A 21,260-nucleotide genomic window follows, 5' to 3' on the forward strand; every position below is an offset into this window, starting at 1 on the left:
AAAGTGGTGTTTTGTAATAGAATCAAACCTTATTTCTCGAAAAGATATTTTCTTAACTTTTTTATTAACACCCTACTACATTTTTCTTTTATTTTATTACAATTTTGTGGTAAAAAATACACGTCATCAATTTTAACAGGATTTTTTTTTTAAGAAATAAAAACAGGACATCTCGGTTGGATATGGACAAAGGGGTCACCAGAAGATTCTTTGTGCTTGTACGTGTGCCACTTCCCTTATTATCTCTTTAAGTGTCTCGAGCACAACGAACGGTGCAGAATCCATGTGAACAATCACATCAAGCCACCAATGAAGCAGAAGAAAAAAGCATCTTCCTCGACAAAGCTTGAAAACGATTTGTTCCAATTGGTTGGCCCCCTGCTTCCTCTGCAGTCATCATCTGATCCTTGACAGTTTTAAGTGGACAGCTGTAACGCAAGTGTGGAACATGATGATGTGGATTTCTTGTATTTCTCCAAAAATCATTTTAATTACTTAATTTACACGTCACCTTTGACGTATGTTTTGAAACACCACGGTAGACTAGACTCTCTTCTTTGATCGCGTTTAACGGTTAAGATTCCCTGCAGTTAGCATTTAGGCACCATTATTAAGGGTGGGCCCCACTCAATTGAAAAAACTGCAAGTGGATTCTTGACCGTTCGTGGTAGTTATCACTAAGAAATATAAGATTTTTGTTTTTTTAATAATAAAAAAATAATCAAGTAATTATCAGCCAGCGACTGTGGAGAAGGAAGTGGTGGAGCTAACATGGCCAAGAATCTAAAACCTTGCGCAAATCCTTGTTGTGTTGGGCTTGAGATAGAATAACGAGGTCGGTTAGTTAGAGTAGGAGATAGATCTGGTTTCAGGATCTGATAACTCTTTTCGTTTTGTCTTCGATTCCAAGTTATGATGCATTGAAGTCCATTAATGGCAGATGCCGAAGTTTCAGTTTCTTAATTTATTGGTGGATCGGTAGATCTGAACAGTTCCTACTGCCACTGATTTACTATCTTGGTTTAGCTTCTGTCCTCGAGGTAATTGTTGCTTCAAAAAACGTGATTCTGAGCTTGATTTAAGTATTTTCTGGTTGCAGATTGTGTTACGTGTTGGATTGCTATGGTGTTATAGAGGCTTTTTAATTTACTTCTAACAACCTATCCTGCTGGATAGTTGCAAGTCAGATGCAGAGTTAACTCTCGATGAATAATTGGCAACTCCGTAGAATATGGATTTGTTATTTGTTTAAGGCTAGCAGCTGAATTGAAGTGAATCTTTTTTTCCGAAAAAAAATAATTTAGGCTTCTTTACAGTTCACTTATAGAAACAAATATGTTGTACTTTTCTTCCGTTAACTGCTACTAAACCATGTGAGGGAATAAATGAGTTGAAGGTCGGTTCTGGATTGTTGCAGTAATGTTTTTCTTGTTTTTTTAGGTCAACAGGTAATTTTCGTTTTACTAGGATATTATTTATTGCAGAATTTGAATTTGTTTACTATAAACTGGCTTTTTATAAAGCCAGACTAATTCGACATTCTTTGCTTTCAATTTTCTTTCTCGAAATTCCTCTTTTCCGGCACGGCGTGGCGCATCAATTTGCAGGAAGCTTGAAGCCATGGAGGACAGAAGAAATTATAGAAGAACGATGAGTTTTGGAGTATCGGATGTGGCCTTAGAAAGGGTTATGGCATACATCAACGATCCTCGGGACCGCGATGCTGTGTCTCTGGTTTGCCGTAAATGGTGTGAGATCGATGCGTTGACACGGAAGCATATTACTATAGCTCATTGTTATACAGCAAGCCCAGAGCTTCTCAAAAGAAGGTTTCAGCGTCTTGAGTCACTCATACTGAAGGGAAAACCGAGAGGTGCAATGTTTAATCTTATACCTGAAGATTGGGGAGGATATGCTCGTCCTTGGATCATAGAAATTGCAAGGAGTTTTAATTGCTTGAAGTCACTTCATTTCCGGCGAATGATTGTTACGGACACCGATCTTAAGCTTCTTGCTGAATCCCGTGGTAACATGCTCCAGGTGCTCAAACTTGATAAGTGTTCTGGATTTTCAACAGATGGCCTTTTGCATGTTGCACGCCGTTGCAGGTGCTTTTACTCCTGTGGTAGCTTTATCATTAATCCCCCCTTATAATCCTTCTTATCTTACTTATCTTTCTACACTTTAATTCTAGTGGGCGTCTTCTTGCATAAGTTAATTTTGGAAATAGATGCTTCTGAATTAAAGAAATCTGGGAGAAACTATGAGGACTCCTTTCAAACACGCCGTATTGCTAATTTCATGGTTTCAAAAGTAAACATCCGAGTTAAACTAAAAGATTGTACTGTGTATGAATTAACTGTGAGTGGTTTCCATAACAATTCAATGCTGGAGTACAGACTCTGGCTTGATAGTGCCATTCAATTTCCATGGATGGTTTCCATGACAATGCAATGTTTAATGAGGATCTTATTGGTTGAGTCTGGTTGCTTTAAAGGGTCGAGGTTCAAAAAGTTTCATCTCTTGTCAGCTGAAGGTCATAGTTTCTGGAAACGATGAAATATGGCTGTTATTTAGTTCTATAACATGTCCTCTTTCTTCCTAAATCATATAACTCCTGAGAAAATGTGACTCTTTCTGCCAGTCTGAAATTCTTGGCTATGGTTGACAGACCATGGCACCGTGGTGATTTACATACTTGGTGTTATTCTATCAAAACAGTATGCGATTTCTACTTTCACTAGATGCTGCGATGAAACTTCTGAAGTTTGTGCTTCTTGCTTTTAATCAAATTAATTTTATATCAATTCCTAACCATCTCTTCAATTTTCCCCCCTCAATGTAAATCCCTGAAACATGTGTATATCAAAAACCTGCTGAATCACAAGAAATTTTGCATGTACTGAAAATGAAAAGTTTGTTTTTAGAACCTGTTCAAATAATCGTATCTGAATGGTCTGCCATTTTGAGCCATGTGGAGAGTTGGTTTTGGCCAACTGACCCGTGGCTTTGTTGTACACTTTGAGGATTAGCCACAGTTAAGTTACAGCCTCAAGTTCATTCAAGTACTCTATCGTCTGTGCCATTGCGTCCTTGTATCTTTAGTGAAAATCCAATCCAAAAAGTGGTCCTACTTTAATATTTATTGGCAGAGATTTTCAACTACTTGGGCTATCTACGTGATAGACTGAATTATATAGCCCAAATTTGAGGGTGTAAAGGGTCATATGAAAACAGATATTTGATTAGTAGTTGAGTTCATTAGGTAATGTAGTTGACTTAATTCAGTCATTGAATAGTCCTTGTCAGGAATACTTAGGACCTTAGGCTTCATTTTCTTATACATAAGTCACCTATCCCATAATGATACCCAATCTGGATTCAAATTGGTGTAGCCAAGAAGGTTTGCTCTTTTATCTCTCATATCCTCTGTCCAGTTCTCTCTCTTTCTTCCTTCTCTTTGGTTATTGAGCAGGAGTACTGTTCAGTCCTATAGCAACCCTTATCTGTTATCTCCTTTGTTTCCACAATGCATGGAGCAATCCAGCAAGCCTCTTTCAATTCTGGTTTGATAGTTCAGATTTGGGTCCTACAGAACAGTTGATTGACTTTTTATTCCTAATAATATGGAATCTAGGTTGGCTGGCTGTTTCAACTTGGTATCATGGCCTAATCTAACATAAATACCATGGTTTCAAGATTAAAGTTTATTTTCTCAATGCAAAAATCTCTTTGCCACTCATTGTTAGAGTGGAAAATGAGAATCTCGTCTTGCAGATGGTGGTGAAGATGTTGACTGAGACTAATACGATAGTTGTTGACCATTCAGGAACTTGCTTGTGTTAGATTCTCCCTCAAATTTTGAAGAACTACAGGAAATTCTATTAATGATAATTATGAATTATAGTTATCTTGTTGAAGGTGGACCTTGGTGCCAGGGTAAGGTTGCTCCATCGTCACAGTTTTAAGTCTATGAAACAGCTTCCCACGTGGGGGTAAGGCTGACACAAAAACCCTCTCACCCTGCAGTGGTGGGGACCTCATACGGTGGGTACACCCTTTTTTAGTTATCCTGATCTTCTTTTTTATTTTCTTGTTAGTTGTCATGCCTGCTTTCCTCGTAATTTGGATCTGTATGTGTGTGTTTTTGGGAGGTAGGTTTGTTTTCGTGGGGGAAGGCTCCGGTATTATCTTCTTGACAGAAGGCTGCAGTTTAGAAGTACTGCTCTTGCTAGGAAAGAAAGGCCTTACTATCTTCATTTGAAGGTCCTGCTTTTAATTCTAGATTCCTTGTTAAAGACCATCTACAACAGTAAACATGATAGTGTCTTGCTGTTCCATTGTCAAGATCCAATTGTGAGTCTTGCCAACCATTCATTTAGTCTTTCTTTTGCAGTGCATCTGTAAGTTGCTGGTTTCAGATGCTTTGGTTATCTCTGGATGTTAAGCATTTCACTCAGTGGATGTATCATTGGCAATCTATGCCCCTACATAATAACATACTATGAAGTGACTGCCTGATTTTGAGGGTTTGCCTGATTTTCCCTGACTTGGAAGATGGTAACCATGACTCCAATTCAAAGAAATAAAAGTTGTGCCATTCCAGTAGAACTGTTAGATTTTAGCAAGATTTTAGCACTGGACTGAAGAGATAAAATAGGTCAAAGTCAGTCAAGTTCAGTGAGATTAAGCCGTAAAACAGGACTTCCTAAGGTTTGGCTGGGGAGAGTATTGAATTTTCTAAGTTTACTGGTGTGACTGGTATAGTGTAAACATTATGGAGAATCTAGGGTTTATATTCTGTTTCTGGGATTCATGTGAAGTGTTCCTGAGATCAGGATTTGGAGTCACATCTGACGTACAGATCAAAATAGTTTTTTCATTCCTAATCAGTTTATGGCTTGATCTTAGTTGAAGGACTTAATTTCTGCTTTTATTTTTCCTTTGCATTTAAGTTTTGGATAACTAACAGTTTGAAAGTGTGAGCAAGACTTCTTGTTTTTTGTTGGATGAATGAGAATTCATTACCAAAGAAAATAAGGGGGAGGGGGAAGGAGATACAAGTGAATGCAAGGGCAGAGCCTATACAAAGCCAGCAAAAGTACCTAGCTAAACAGCAAAATTAAAAAAGAATAAATGGCCAAGGCCACAAGATTTTTTCCCTTCTTTTTATGTGAGACTTTGGCACTGGGTCAGGCCCAGTGGAAGAGGTGCAAAGGCCACTGACTGGGCCTGAGAGGACCAAAGGGGAGAGAGGGCAACAGGGGGGAAGAGCAAAGGGCCCGGCACTGGGGGGCCCAGGAGAGATGAGCAAGAGTGAAGAATGGAAACTGGGGATAAGGAGGGAATCCTTTCTGTGCAAAGCAGGGGAGGGGGAAAAGAGGAAAGAAGATGAGGTGGGTTAGGAGGGTCCTCGATCGAGGCAGGGGGATCAAGCAAAGAAGAGAAAGAGGAGGGAGGTTCTGCAGGTCGGAGGTAGGCTGGTTAAGAGACAGAGAAGAAGGAAATTGAGAGATCTGTAGGTGTTTGATGACAGGAGTAAGAATGCTCAGGCATCGAGGACCAGGCCCAAGAATGGAAGGGGAAGGCATGAATCCGTCAATGGCCAAGCTGGAATAGCACAAATTGGCGATTGCAGAATCCTGAGTATTGGATATGGTTACATGCTCTTGGTTGGAGGAGACTGCAATTGCTTCAATTGAATTGGTCAAGGCAGGAATGGCAGCAGGGGAATTTTGAGCAGGGTCTGCAGGAGAGGCATCAAACAAGGATCACAGAGCAGTTCTGTCAGGGTCATCGGAAGAGGAAGCAGGTGCGAGAGGGGCAGTGTGAGATGCATGGGGTCTTGACAGAGTTTGACTGCCAAAGGGAAAAGCCATTCTGCAGGCCTGGGTTTAGAGGGTTTGCTGGAGTGATTTCCTGTGGGAACAGGTTTCTGCTTCTGGGACATTCTATTTCTCCGTGGTGAGGGATCAATGTCCTTCCCCTTGAAGGTACATGAGTTTTTTTCTTTGGGGGGGGGGGGGTTTATGGAACACTAATTTCATCAGCATGTGCCAAGACAGGAGCAGAAGTGACAGCAGGAACAAGGAGTTGGTTGGATGGAGGAGCTGTGTCATCTGGATTCATTCTTGCATTCACTGTAGCACAAGAGTGATGGCTGAAGAGGTTGCAGGAACTATAGTGTGGGGGTTTCCAGTCAGATTTCACATCTTGGGTAAAGCTGAAACCACATTCTCCCAAGATGATGATTGATGAAGAGGAGCATCCGCATAAACCACGATGCAAATACAAGCACAGGAAAGCCTGTCTTACTTCAGACTCATGATGTTGGTGTGCAGGACTTTTTTTGATTTAGAATAGGAATGGACCTGAATAGCCTTGGCTGTGGGCCATAGTGAACTATGTAGTCAGGCTTTTTTTTTTTTTTTTTTTTTTCTGTTATAAAATCTATTTAGGCTTAGAGAATGGGTATCCTCCTCACAGTTGAGGTCAGACAGACCTGAATCTTCTTTCTGTTCTTCTAATCCCTAGCCATCCAACTTTGCTTTTATGATTTTCTGACATTATTCAACTGCTGTGGTTTGGTTTTGTGTTCAATTTCTTTATGCAATTATTTCTCTTATCAACTGGAGAATACGATTCATTTCAAAATAGAGTGGCTCGTTTGTCTGCAGTAATTCACTTTATTGTCTTCCATTATTCACATAATTTCCATTCATATCAACATCTTATTGACCATCTCTATAGCTTCTTATACAGTTGTATTGTTTTCAGCTATAGAACCTGGGCCTGTGTCCAGCCCTCATTATTGCTGGAGGGCCATTACCTGCTGGTTTATTTCTTTATTTCTTTTCTTCTCCCCCCCCCCCCCCCCCCAATTGATATGCTTTGGCCTTAATGTAGTGTATCTTGTAGTGTTGCTTGGAACTGAACTTGTCTGGTGATAATCTTGGCTATCTTAGTTATGTGACTTTTCTTGTTCCATTTGGTTCCCTTAGTTTTGACTTTGGACTGAAGAAGCAATGTTTACTCAATCATCATCAAACTAGCACTATCTGCCTGGTATCACTTCCTCACAAGTTGCGAGCAGGAAGTGTGGCAAGCACTACAATGTTTGCCTGTAACCAAGCATTTATATTTTTGATAAGTATGATATTCTTTATTTTAAATCTTCCATTTTTGAGCTAAACGTCACCTTGGCTTGAAACCTAGCCCTTTTCTTTTAAAATAAATTCAATAGTTCATACAATCTGAAGTGAAAAAATAAAAAGTTTTCTGCCTCTTCAACTTTGACCACTCAGTTGCTTATAATCCAGGTATGTGTATTTGTGACTGCCTGGAATTAGGGTAAGTTATCTCTCAGGTAACTGCAGTATTTGGATCAATTCTGACTTTGAAGTTCTTATTCTTCTATATCTTGGGCTCCCTGGAAACCAAAAAGAGTTGGGAGGTGGAGCTGAAAATAGAGTAATATTTATGAAGAGAAACAACTGTATTTGGGTTTATGGTATCAAGGAACTACAGCATCTGGTTGCAAAGTGGAAGTGGGACCTACAAGGAGTTTATGTGCACCTTGCACTGCAATTTTTTAGGTCATTGCATGCTTGTTATTATTTCCAGTTGTTTATATTTGTTTATTTTGTTTGTTTTTTGTTCCTTTGCCTGTTTAGGGTCACAACTTACACCTAAAAAGCCGGAGCTTGACCGGCCTGATTCATTCTAGGCTTGGGCTTGATTTTCAGTTTGTGAGAACATGTGGGACAGGGTTTTTTTTTTCTCTCTCTCTTTTTTGTGGGGGGAGGGGGTGTGCACCATTACAATTCTTGATCAACCTAATATATTCTACAATTTATATTTTTATTTGATTGTTTATAATATGCTCCAAAATATTTTGATTGATCCCATTTAGTAGGAATGGTGCATTCATTTTGAAAAATTATGTGCCTGGAGCGGAGGACTCTTTTAATGAGTTCTTTTCAATGAATTTCTCAACTTTTAAAATGAATATCATATAATTTGAATAGAACTGGATTCATAGGTAATCTGATTGATCACATCTTATGGTAGAATCATGAGGAGTTGCAGGCTACTGTCCATACTATATATTGGTTCACCACAGGAAAATCTTTTCACCATGCATGTCAACCATTAAAATTTTCCAGTTTTAGCTTCCACTTCACAGTATGATTTCCTAATTTTGATCTGTTTTGAACATGGTTTGCACTACCATCGCGCTCTTTCTCTTGAGTTTCTTGTTCTTCCTTTTATAAAGCTTCATCAACTCATATTGGTCCTTGCATTATCCACTGCCATCTGCATGAATAAAATAATCACTCCTTTTTCATTTTCAGATCCCTACGGACACTGTTTTTGGAGGAGAGCTGCATAGAGGAGAGAGATGGTCAATGGCTCCATGAGCTTGCTATGAAAAACACAGTTCTCGAGAACTTGAACTTTTATATTACAGATCTTAGTGAAATCAGTATCAGGGACCTTGAATTGATAGCTATAAACTGCCGCTCCTTGGTCTCTTTAAAAATCAGTGATTGTGAGATCTTGGATCTAGTGGGTTTCTTGCGTGCTGCAACCTCATTAGAAGAATTTGGTGGGGGTTCATTCAATAAGCAAGCAGAAGACTATGCTGTTGTCTCGTTCCCTCCAAAATTATGTCGCTTAGGCCTAAGCTACATGGGTAGGAATGAGATGCCCATAATATTCCGGTTTGCATCCCAACTCAAGAAGCTGGATCTCCTGTATGTCATGCTTGATACAGAGGACCACTGTCAGTTGATTCAGCAATGCTCCAATTTAGAAATTCTCGAGGTATTATCTAGAAACTATTTTTGTCCTTTCAGCATATCTATCATTGCATTTTCTTGGAAAGTTAACCAAGGAGCTTGGTCTCTTCTTTCTTATAAGCAGGCAAGAAATGTCATTGGAGACAGAGGGTTAGAAGTTCTAGCTCAGAGTTGCAAGAAATTAAAAAGGCTTAGAATTGAGAGAGGTGAAGATGAACAGGGAATGGAGGATGAACAAGGTCAAGTTTCACACACAGGGTTATCTGCTTTAGCACAAGGCTGCACTAAGCTTGAATACTTGGCTGTTTATGTGTCTGATATAAACAATGCTTCATTGGAATCGTTTGGCACATGCTGCAAAAACCTCTCAGATTTCCGTTTGGTGTTGCTTGAGCATGCAGAGAGGATCACAGATTTGCCACTTGACAATGGTGTTCGAGCCCTATTGAGAGGTTGTGAGAAGCTTAGGAGGTTTGCTCTCTATCTACGAGCTGGTGGCTTGACGAATGTAGGTCTCGGTTATGTAGGGCAGTACAGCCAAAATGTGAGGTGGATGCTTCTGGGTCTTGTGGGAGAGTCTGATGGAGGGCTTTTGGAGCTCTCAAAAGGCTGCCCTAAACTTCAGAAACTTGAAATGAGAGGTTGTTGCTTCAGTGAACGTGCACTGGCTATTGCTGCAACACAGCTAAGGTCACTGAGATATTTGTGGGTGCAAGGATATCGTGCATCTGCAACAGGTAGTGACCTATTAGCCATGGTTCGCCCCTTCTGGAACATTGAATTAATTCCTTCAAGGCATTTTGTTTCAAAAGATGAACAGGGGAATGATATAGTTGCGGAGCATCCAGCCCAAATTCTTGCTTACTACTCCCTTGTTGGACAAAGAAATGATTGTCCAGAAACTGTCATCCCACTGCAGCCGCCGCCATGATAAATTCTTGAAAAATTCATGAAACTGTACGTATCCTCTCCAGATTGTCTCTTGTACTTTCTGCAAGGGCATTTAAGTTGCCCTGTCCACAGATCTCCCCCTTATTTGTGTTTTGAGTCCTTTCAGAGCCATTCTGCAATATATTTATGTTATATCATAGTCTGAAAGAGCTGGCCATCATGTGAAATACGTCCAGAAATTCTTGTCCTGTGAAGCCACTTCTCTCAGGCCTCCTCCTTTTCCAGTGTTGGTTGATTCAAGATGTCTTCAGTTGAAGCTAACTGCTGGAACTTACAAATTAGTCTGAGAAAATTACAGGGATTGAATCCAATTTGCTCCCTTTGCATTTAAAGCAGTGCCTTGGGCAACCTCAAGAAACCTTAGCCCGTGCATGACACTGACCCTATATTAGCTTCTTGTTTGAGTCCAAGATAATGAAACAGAAGCATCAGTATGGAGTGGACTGTTAATCTTTATGGTTTCAACTTTGTGGAGTCTTTCCTTGGTTGGATGATAGAGACCCACATTTGCTACTCTCTCTTGTCATTTGATCTCCCTCCACCCTTCTCTCCCAGTGTACATTTGATTTCTCATATTTGAGTTCTGTCCTTGTGTATGAAGAAAATTATATTATATGAGTGGAATTTTGATGTATACCCTGTCTCACATGAATCTTCACCCACCAAATCATGGCTACGCCAGTCTCAAAGCATGCATGAATTAATTTTTATTTCACTTTTTGTAGTTACTAGATAGATTAGGCAGAGTCATGTTTCCCCTGCTTGTAACAGCGGATATTTTGGTATTAAGGATGATATTGTTTTTGTATCCATATAGAAAACCCATAGACTGTTGAAAAACTAACTATGATGTATGTACAGAATGTTGGGCTATTAAGAAGGTTTATTCTTTTCCTGATAAGATGCTATTAAGAAGCATCATATGGATAAACTCAGTGTAATAAAATGAGGATGTTGAGGTGGATGAGTGACAAAACTAGAAAGGATAAAGTTAATGCATGATTACATTAGAACTAGCTTGGGAGTAGCCTTTGATAATTGGTAAGGTATATAGAAGTCATTTTGTGTAAAAGTGCCTTACGGAAGAGTTACTTAATTCACATTGAAAGAACTACAAAAGCTAGGGGCAAAGCTAAGATAACCTTGGAAAATGGTGAGAAGAGACATGCATAGCTTAGGCCTTGTATCCAAGTATGACCTTGAACAGAGATTATAGGAAGCCAGGGATCCATGTATCCAACACTAGTTAGTTGGGAACTGGGATAAGGCTTGTGTTATTGTTGTAGAAAAACTCATAGAAAGGGTGAGTGTAACATTACTACGGCACAGCAGAAACGACTTGAAGGACATCAGTTTTCAATTCAAATGTGGATCAAGATGATATGGTTTATATTTGAGCATAGGAATAGCCTCTCAACAAAAATTGCTTGTGCAGAAATTTTGGCACCGGATTTGCCCCCCTTTTTTTATAGTTTACATCTGAGCATTTCTTCTCTGTAGTTCAGATAAAATAATCATGGGATGAGAGGACAGCAGAAGGGTTTCAATCCCACTCCCTACAATTAACTGAGTTGTTGTTTGTAGCCACGGTTTTTATAATCCTTACTGTTCTTTGATTGCTTTGTTGAGTTCCCTCATCTTCTTATTAGTCTTCAGATGCATAGGAATTGGCCAGGGAAGCAGTTCGGAAGTCATTGGTTCTGCTAAAGAATGGAAAGTGTCCAAATAAGCAGCTTCTTCCATTAGATTAAAATGCCTGGAGGCATGCAGATGATCAATGGATATTGGAACTTGGAAGTCTCCTGTCTTGTTTATCTTAAAATCTCCTTTGGGTGATTCTTAGCCTGACTCTATACCATGTTGGGTGTCATACTGTCATGCATCAAAGAAACAATAGAAGCCAAAACAGAAGTGATCGATTTATGAGAAATCTCCATCACCTGCCACCTTTGCAGTTCAAATTTCTGCTTTGCCATTGTTGCCATAGGGGAAGCTCCATATTCAGGAATAGCTGATGTTATGTTTGGAGGTCATGAATTTGGGGTTCTGCATCCAGTATAGATTATCTACCACAGGTCTTCTGCGTCCAACCGTGCAACTGCTGGATGGATGACATTTGGATGCACAAGGATCCGATAGTCCAGCTCTTTGTGCGTCTAGTTCAGATGTCATCATACAACGGTTGGCTAAACTGAACGCAGAAAGCTGGACGCAGAGGATCTATATATGTGTCTTTTAGCTTCTTTGTTTTTTTTTTTTTTTTCTTCTTCTTTTTCTTTAGTCCTTTTTTTTCGATCTACTGATGCCAAGTGATGACCAATGAGTTGGCTTTTCCACTACTGCACTATATTTTGGTTCCTTTCATTGAAGTGAATCCTTAAATAGGAGGAAAAATTGATTCCTGATGAAACACATGCATAGAGTAAGAGTGCAAGAATGCAAGTCAAGTCTATGGCTCTTTTTAACCATTAAGTTTTTTTTTGTTTTTTTTAGTTGCCAACTCCGGTTTTCAAGGCTTTGCCTTGACTAATCTGTGGTGGGGGAGTCTCCCAGCGGGGATTTTTTGCATCCACAAGGTTTTGATACCAGAACCTTACTTAAGCGGACCAAACTGCTTACCACTTGGACCAACCCCCGTTGGTTGACCATTAATTTCTAATAGAATAGATATAGTATCTGTTTGCATGATAACACATGGAGTTTTCAAGTTCGTGACTGTGATTATGATAGGTTGAAATTATCACCTGTCATGATCTTTAAGACACTTATTTCCAAATATTGAAGATCGAGAATTTGATTTACCCTTGTTAAACTATCAAAATATATCATTAGAATGTTAAACTAAATTTTGTATAATAATGGAAAGATTTTAAATTATTTGACCCTTGAATGACATCAAGAATAAATTCCCCCTAAGCAATATATGATCCAAAAAAAAAGTATGATCACCTTATTTAGTGACAATGTATATAGACTTACATTTTACAATAGTTTTCAACCGCTGGATAGAAGAAACAAAAGTGTATCAAGCAAAGTTTTCTTCAAGATATAATAGAAACTTCATATTAACTATATGATAGATATTCTTTTCATTTTAACAAAAATAGCTTGTTAATAGGAGGTCATGTTAAAATTAGCTTGTTAATAGGAGGTCCACCTAATATTATGATTTGTTTTAAGGTGACATTAATATCATAAGAGGTAATTTAAGGGGTGGCACTAATATTTTCCTTTATATACTCTGTCTAAAATTGTTTTATTTTTAAATATAAAAGTATCTTAAAAAAGGGAGAAATATATAATATATCAAACAGCCCAAGAGATCTTTTCTTTTTCAATTATATCTTTTTAGACAGAAAAAAGTTTTGTATACTAATTGTATATTTTATAAGGTCATGTCCATTCAGATGATTGAAAATATAACTATCTATGTATAGTGTATACAATCATCTCAAATTCTCAAGATGATTTAAATATTTGAAACACAAGAGACATATATTATACCCAAGTAGCCCTTCACCCTAAACATTTCAACCCTACACAATGGTTGAAATCGCTTGTGTTGATGTGATAATACCAAACATTTAATTGAATTCTCTGATATTTGAGATCTAACGGTTATGATTATAAAGAAAAGATCAAACAAAACTTTAATAAGACCTATGAAATCTCAAATTCAAGCTTCTGTCATTCTACACCATCTCCATTCCAAAAAAAAGATTTATTGATCAAAATTAGAATAAAGTGAGGAAAATGCTTTCCCATGCAGCACTTGACAAAAGGAGGCTCTTTTCAAAAAGAAAAGTGGGTAATTTTGTCATTTACCTAAGAAAAGCTTATATGGAATGATCATATTGCTCATGTTACCTTGAATTCTTTACAACTTGGGGTTCGCGGTGGGCCTAGAAACTAACACACGCAACTGACATTGGTTTCCACTTTTCCATAATCCTTTTCACATTGCATTACTCATGGCTGCAATTTTTCAAATTAAACAACAACAAATAAAATACAAACCAAGTTAATTTTCGATGTATTAATCAAGTACCTAAAATTTGGTATCAAACTACAGCATTACATCATAGATATATCAACTTTGATCACTCTATGGCTTATTTATCCATTAATTCTTTCTAAGATGGTTGGGTTAATGGTTCTATTGTCTGCTCACATTAGTCTTCCCACAAACTAGTATTTAATCATTTTGATACTAATGCCTCAGCACTTTCTCTAAGAAGCACTGAAAAGGAGAAGAAAAATTATATAGAATCATAAGATATTTCTTCTACCTAAACAGAGTATCTTGAATCCCATTAGGCTTGGAGAAACAGTGACTTCTACTGGTTTTCTTTTTCTTTTTTGTTGCAATGGTTGTCGGTAATGCTACAGGTAGCTCATAGCTGGGCCTGTGTAATGGCAACAACAATTTAAACAATTGGATTGGTAGCTAAAGAGATAAACCATGGGGAAGGTTTAAGAAAAAGTGATTTAAGGATAAATATTTAACTGTACTTGTGATCTGACTTGGAGCTTTATGTGTTTTATATGAAATTCTTAAACTTATTGATTATTAGTTTTCTACCATCTAAGTAGGATCTTCATCCAACCAAGCTAGCATGTCCTTCTCATGGAGAAAGGCAACAAAGACAGAAAAGATAAAAGAAAGGATTCAAGCATGAGATGCTTGAGTTAGTGGAAGATAGACTCAGCCACTACTAAGGTTTTGGTGGTCAAGTTCAGTCAACTAGGCCATATTGCAGGTATAGATTTTCAAATGCCCAGAAAGGTAAACAACAGGAGCTCATACCAAAGGAAATCAAATGAAAAGTGAATGTGCTCTGTGACTAGGCCAACTTGATCCAAACATCCGATGAAATGTGGCCTCCCATCAGATTGTAGTGGTTCTACTTTAGCATATTTGAATACATGTAAAGTTTCAGGACTGATTCCAACTGTTGATTTCAGCCAAATGCCAAATGCTGAATTGATTCTTTTTGCCGAAAGATAGCTTGAAGTGATATCTCTACCCAAATGTACACTTCAAACATCTCTACCAGACACAACTACGCAATACCCGTCCTCGAGAACAACCCGTTAAAAAGAATGTCCCCAAGTATCTATCCGTAAGCTTTCACATCCAATGCGAGATCGATTTTTCTTTCAGTAGAACCACATCATGTAATAGTCATCAGTTTTTAGCCTTTCCAGCTGGGGTAGAAAATCACAAAAAGTATTGATATTTGAAGTTTGGAACTGCAGAGTCAAAAAAAATGGTAACTTTCTACTTAAATGATTTGCATAATTAGATTATTATTAGTTCATATGAGAACTAGGTAACTAATGATATTGGCTTTGACATTATTGAATGGTCTTCTCCTGAATCATGGACAGATGCTTAACAGCTTAGCACTTCAAGAATGCCTAGATTTCACTGATGGTTTTAGTAAACTCAATAAAACTAGAACTGCTTATTGCTAGTTACCAGCTAACAAATGTTTTTATATGCAACTCTTATTTTGAAAAGGTGAAGAGATCAATTGAGACCGTAGATGACCTTATAAGAGATGTTGAAGGAACACTTCTTTAAGATATTTTTGGTATTCCCCCGTCAAATTCAAGCAAATAAGAAAGTGTGATCTGATCAACGAAATGAAATAAATACCAAAAGGAACTCCCAACCCACACACCAAAAATTCAATTTTAGACTTTAATACAAACAGAACCCAATTTTGGGATCCTCTGTTTCTATTTCAAAGCTCAAAATTTGACACAGGTGCACAATATAGATCCTATTTACTGAAGATCAAATACATTTTTAAGTACTAAAACATCCCAAATATTCACAATGACCCACCACAAAAACACAGAGAAAGGAACTTCAAAGTGAACAAAATGACATTGGACTCTATCTGTGCTGAATATCCAAGAGATGCATTATCCATAAAGCTGTAGTTGTAGTAACAACTACATCTGGAACACCATGTTGTGAGACCCAAGATGAGATCCTCGATGAGACTCTTTATGATGGTTTTGCCCTTGTAGCTTAACCCCATACGGTGTCATCCCATATGCAGATGGAATGAACATGTTGCCGTGTGTGGAGTTGAATAGCATGCCTACTCCATTACTGGGTTGGTTCCAATCAAATAGTGTTTTGGGTTGTTGAGGACGCAACACAGGCTGATCTGGAGATGGATGTCTGTTTTCTGGAGAAGGTGGTCTGTTGTTGTCTGTGATATTAACCGTAGTAATATCATGGATGCTGGATCTCCTCTTATCTTTTCCTCCTGAAAGCTGTCTTATAAAATACTTCTGTGCATGACTAGCTACTTGAGTTGGGGTCCTTGTAACTACAAAATTCCGAGATATATTTCTCCAATCCCCTTTGCCATACTTTTTAAGGCCTAAGAGGAACAACCTGTATCACCCAATAATCATGTCAATTCAAAACACGAAAAAAACCCATTTGAAATGTAAATAGGCAGATAAATAGCAGGTTCAATGCTAGAAGGTTCATACTAGCAATTCCAGTCCAAAAGTTCATAGTTAAAATGTAGTTTAGATTGTAGAGTTTATCAGGAAACCCACAACAATGAGGCCAAAAGTTCAAACTTTATTAATTTGATTGTAGTCACTTTATCAAAATCAGATTTTCCAACAACAAACCTTCCTATCACGATGAAATCACTCAAAGCTACAGATTTAAGAGGCTTTGAACTTGGAAAGAAGAAAAAACAATATGAAGTGGAACTTAAAACTCTTCAAAGGGTGGAACAGAGTCATCTAAGAAGAAAACAGAATTGCAAGAATTGGACAAAAGAGATTGATTACCTGTGCTCATCTTCAGTCCATGGGACCCCTTTCTTCCTTTCCTGATCAGGGCGACCAGAGGAAGACCTCCTTCCACCAGGACCAAAGCTTTGTTTGAGTCCATCAAATCCAGTGTTGTTCTCCCAATCCAATGTGAAAGTAGAGGTACGATATCCAGGGATTGGTATCCGACCAGCTTCTATCTCGCAGACATCATCTTCCAGTTCCTTGTACTGCTTCATCACATCCCAGACAGTCTTCCCTGGGATCATGGCTGCAACTTTCTCCCATCGATCAGGTGTTTCCTTATCATATACAGCCAGAGCATTCTCAAACATCTTATTCTCCTTTTGGGTCCACTCTGTGCTGTTGCTGCTCTCTTCAAACATCCAATTTGAGTCTGTACAATAGAAGTCTGGAGAAAGAATTCCCATCCCCCACTTCATCTTATCTAGTTACAATTGATGGGCAACTGCTCCTCCTCTTAGTTCCCTCCTTTTCTTGTCAACATCTCCATCATTTAAACCAGGGAAACCATGAATTCTCCTATGGTTTAGATTATGAAAACCCGAAAAAGAGATATCAGAGCAGGGGAGGAACAATCCCGAGAGGAAATGTAGCAGGGTGGAGGTTTTAAGAGGAGAACAGACGCATTAAATCAATAAGCATTTGCAGAGAATCCGAATACCTTTTTATATAAGCATAACCTAAGGAATCTAAAAAAGGTCCACTTTAGAAATTCGACAAAAACTGAAATCTTTAAGAAAAATAATTGAAACCAGAAATAAAAAGGGATCTTGTTAGTCAGGATAAACCCTGAGAGTGGTTCTCAGATCTATAGCACTTACACTCAAAAGAAAAATAAGAGATTCGAGAAAATTGGTATTTGAGCAGAAAAAGCAGCACCATGAGAAGCTTAGAGGAGGGTAAAGATAATCAGTACTACAAGCACTTCCAATTTATCTTTCTATGTATAAAAAAGGTAACCCAGAATAGGGAAAACCCAGAAAAATAGTGAAGAGAAAATCAAAACCCAGATATGAAAAACACTAGGGCAATTCCAAAAGGCCGAATAAACAAAATCCAAGTGCAATAACTGTAGAAAACAAAGAGAATCGGACGAATCCAAAGCAGGTGCAAGAGAAAAGAAAGGCGGGAAAGATCTGGTTTTTTTTTTTTTTTTTTTTTTTGCTTTCTTCTTCTTTACTTGGAGCCCGAGCTAAAAAACGGAAAGAGAAAGAAAGCAAACAACTAGCGGTGAAGGAATGAATCTAAATTAAAATTAAAGAACTTTCATCTCCAATGAAATCCCAGGGATAGGCAGACAAAAGAAAGGGAAAGCTTAGAAAGAGACCAGCAATCACAAATCACTGCAGACTTCACACACTACAAGAGAAAGGAGAAGCTAGAGAGAGAGAGAAAGAAAGAATATAGAGAAATGAAGAGGTCAATGGTGTTGTATTGTGATTGGTGAGTACCGTGGTATGCGGCACTGCAGAGCTCATACGGTGGAAAGCTTCCTTCTTTATGTTTAAAATAGAAATGAGAGAAAGGAGATAGATACAAAGAGTTTGGATTAGGGGTTCTTATCAAAAGAAAAGGAAAAAAAACCTAAGGGTCTGAATTATACTTCACTCATGTTTTAGGTTTTTTTTGACATATGAATTATACTTCACTCATGTAGAATATTTTATTTGAAGAGTCAGCATAGATCTACGTGATTTTAGTTTAAAATATTATACGTGTCTAAACCCTATAACTCATTAATCATTTATTCAAAGATTTCGTCTAGAGAAGAGCCAAGTATGACATTCAAATAGGAATTCTTGATTTTGAATTAATCTTGATATGAGAAAATTCTAATCACTGTTAGAAAATTACATTAATCTCACATTCTTTTACCATACATTCAAGAGAATATCTACTTCTGAATCGTTTAATTGCAATCTCAACTTGAACTAAAAATGGAATCGTTAAGAACCCTAAATGCATTGTAAAAGTCAAAAGAAGAATCTAAAATTTTTTCTTAAGGGAAAATCCACATAGAATTGCTGGCAAAAGCAGTGGCTGCTCTAATCCAGCTTATCAGTGTGGTGAAACGACATGTGCATAGAGGGTAATATCGTCATTAAACATGAGAAAGAAAAAGAAGAAAAAAAACAAAGACACGTAGATTCAGTGTATTCACCTCCAAAACAGAAGAAAGAAAATAGAAGAAAGGGCAACAAAGAACCATGGAGCATGTGCTCAAAACAACAGAGGCGAGTAAGATTGTCCTTCACGGACTTGTATCATAAAGTAAAAGTCAAATTTTCTTTTTTTTTTTTTTTTTTTGTAAAAAAAGTCAAATTTTCCATGTAACCTAATGACTGCCATTCATTTCTTGGAATCTAAGATCTATATAAAGTAATAAAAATTTAGAAAAAAGATAAATAGACGAAACATGAATCACCGCCGATTCAGAAAGGTGAATTTAAGATCCAATTAAAACGAGGTACTGATTCGAGACCGATTTTCCATATAGAAAACCTGTCTAAATTGAATTCCAGTTACTCAGAACCTGACCACACGATGAGCCAAACGGGCCCCATAAACGAGATGAGACGCCTCCAACGCTAGTTCCAAACACAAAGGGTCAAAGACAAAAGGATGAGAATGACTGATGAACGATTCCTGACCGTCTGATTAAGAGACCAGTATTATTATTAGTTTTTTTAAAAATTTATTATTATTGGTTCTGTGGTTCATGCTATGCACTTTGAATGCAGTTGAGAGAGAGGGAGAGAGTCTGGAATGGCCGACCCAAACAAACCGTAATAAAAGTTAGGTTCGTAAGGCGGTGGGGGCCACGTCAGGGTCGGTCATCCACTCATGTTGTCACAAGTGGACCGAGTGTATCTGGCTTGGAATGCCAACCTGGCCGTGCGCGTTTATGTCGATCGAACTGTATTGATGACGTCATCGGACGTTCCAAGTGTCATGTGAGTTCAATTTCGCTGTCTTTTTTTTTTTTCTAAAGCTTTTGTTTTTTAGCTAGAAAATAATAGAAGATGGGACCCACGTGTTTTCACATACTCCAATAGAAAAGAAACGGGTTTCCCTCTGATGTGACCAACTGCTCCACTGCTATTTTGTCCTCACGTATTAAAGTAAAATGATTTTTGCGGAGCGCGTGCTCTCACTCACTCGTTCGTGCGTTGGCGCCTTTTGGTCATTATTATGTATGCACATGGTAACGGACTAACGGTTACTCTTTATTTGGGCTCGCTCGTTCAGTCATTTCGCATGGGTTATAAAAAAAACAAAAGAATGTTCAGTCATTTCACATTCGGTATTTTCTTTTTCAAGATCTTTACTGGGCACGTACACCAACGCTCTCGTGATTTTAAGGCAAATCAAACATACAGGACCATTGCATTGATACCAAAATACCTTCCGGGCGGAAAGATCATCCATTGTTGGAGCGAAAAATATCGAGATACAAGTTCGTAACAACAATAGTCAAAGGTTAGCATTAGGAATGAGATTAGCGATATAAGTCACAATCTGCGGCTAGGGGGCATTATAACAAACTATGTTCATTGTATAATCAATATAAAATCACTGAAGAAGATGTAAGATCTAGAAGGAACAAGAGTAGATTATGTGGTTCGGCCAAAAGGCTACGTCCACGGGAGAAAGGAGGCTATTGTTTTCATTAAGTTTTAGGGTTTTACAATGATCCACAATTTATAGGCTTATTTCCACCGTCTTACCCTCTCTAACTGGGTACGGATTATGACCCGACCCAATACAATTTAACACTCCCCCTCAAGTTGGAGCATGAACATTATGAATGCTCAACTTGCTAAGAAGAAAATGATATTGTTCTTGACTCAAAGCTTTAGTAAAAATATCTGTCACTTAATGCTTAGAAGGAACATAAACTATTTGAATTTGCTGAGCCTGAAGTTTTTCACGAATCACAGGACAATCAATCTCAATACGCTTTGTTTGCTCATGGAAGACTGGATTTGCAGTGATGTGGATAGCCGTTTTATTGTCACAAAATAGATCCATAGATTCCGGATGCAAAACTCCTAAATCCTTAAGTAAATAACGCAACCAAGTCAATTCACAAGTTGTCGTGGCCATTGATCTGTATTCTGCTTCAGCAGAAGATCGGGAAACATTTGATTGCTTTTTACTCTTCCAAGAGATAGGACTTGATCCAAAGAAAACACAATAGCCAGTAGTAGGACGACGAGAAGTGGATAGCTTGCCAAATCAGAGTCACAATAAGCATTGATGTGTAGGTTGCTAGCAGAAGATAACAAAATTCCTTTCCCTGAACAAGATTTTAAATAGCGTAAAATTCGAAATGCATCATCCAAGTGAGGCTTTCTAGGTTTCTCCATAAATTGACTGAGAACTTGCACAACATAAACAATATAAGGTCTAGTGACTGTGGGATAAATCAATTTTCTAACAAGTCTTCTATATTCTGTTGGAGAATGAAGAAGTTCGTCATCTTCACTATTCAATTTTAAGTTTAACTCCATAAGACAATTAATGGGTTTGGATCCAAGTAGACCTGTGTCATTAAGCATCTCCAAGGTATATTTCCTTTGAGAAAGGAAGATACCTTTAGGTGATCGAGCAACTTCAATGCCAAGAAAGAATTTGAGAGTGCCTAAGTCTTTGATATGAAATCGACTA

At 38.1% G+C, this 21,260-nt stretch overlaps 2 protein-coding genes across 2 annotated transcripts; one reads left to right on the forward strand and one right to left on the reverse strand.

Annotated features, from left to right (window-relative positions):
- The first annotated feature begins 731 nt into the window (after positions 1-731).
- Positions 732-11,845, forward strand: LOC149023885 (coronatine-insensitive protein 1-like). The gene is made up of 5 exons (XM_089144349.1): positions 732-1,040; positions 1,608-2,108; positions 8,355-8,826; positions 8,926-10,667; positions 10,712-11,845. The coding sequence occupies exons 2-4, from the start codon at positions 1,621-1,623 to the stop codon at positions 9,730-9,732; spliced, it is 1,767 nt and encodes a 588-aa protein (XP_089000475.1). The 5' UTR covers positions 732-1,040; positions 1,608-1,620; the 3' UTR covers positions 9,733-10,667; positions 10,712-11,845.
- Positions 11,846-15,136: 3,291 nt separating this feature from the next.
- LOC149023886 (transcription factor DIVARICATA-like) lies at positions 15,137-18,116 on the reverse strand. Its single transcript, XM_089144350.1, has 2 exons — positions 16,584-18,116; positions 15,137-16,170 (listed from the first exon to the last, which is right to left on the reverse strand). The coding sequence occupies exons 1-2, from the start codon at positions 17,006-17,008 to the stop codon at positions 15,717-15,719; spliced, it is 879 nt and encodes a 292-aa protein (XP_089000476.1). The 5' UTR covers positions 17,009-18,116; the 3' UTR covers positions 15,137-15,716.
- Between the last annotated feature and the right edge of the window lie 3,144 nt (positions 18,117-21,260).

Source organism: Hakea prostrata, chromosome 2 (assembly GCF_041222555.1).
Source record: "Hakea prostrata isolate BN-2017 chromosome 2, UWA_Hpros_2, whole genome shotgun sequence".
Classification (NCBI taxonomy): Eukaryota; Viridiplantae; Streptophyta; class Magnoliopsida; order Proteales; family Proteaceae; genus Hakea; species Hakea prostrata.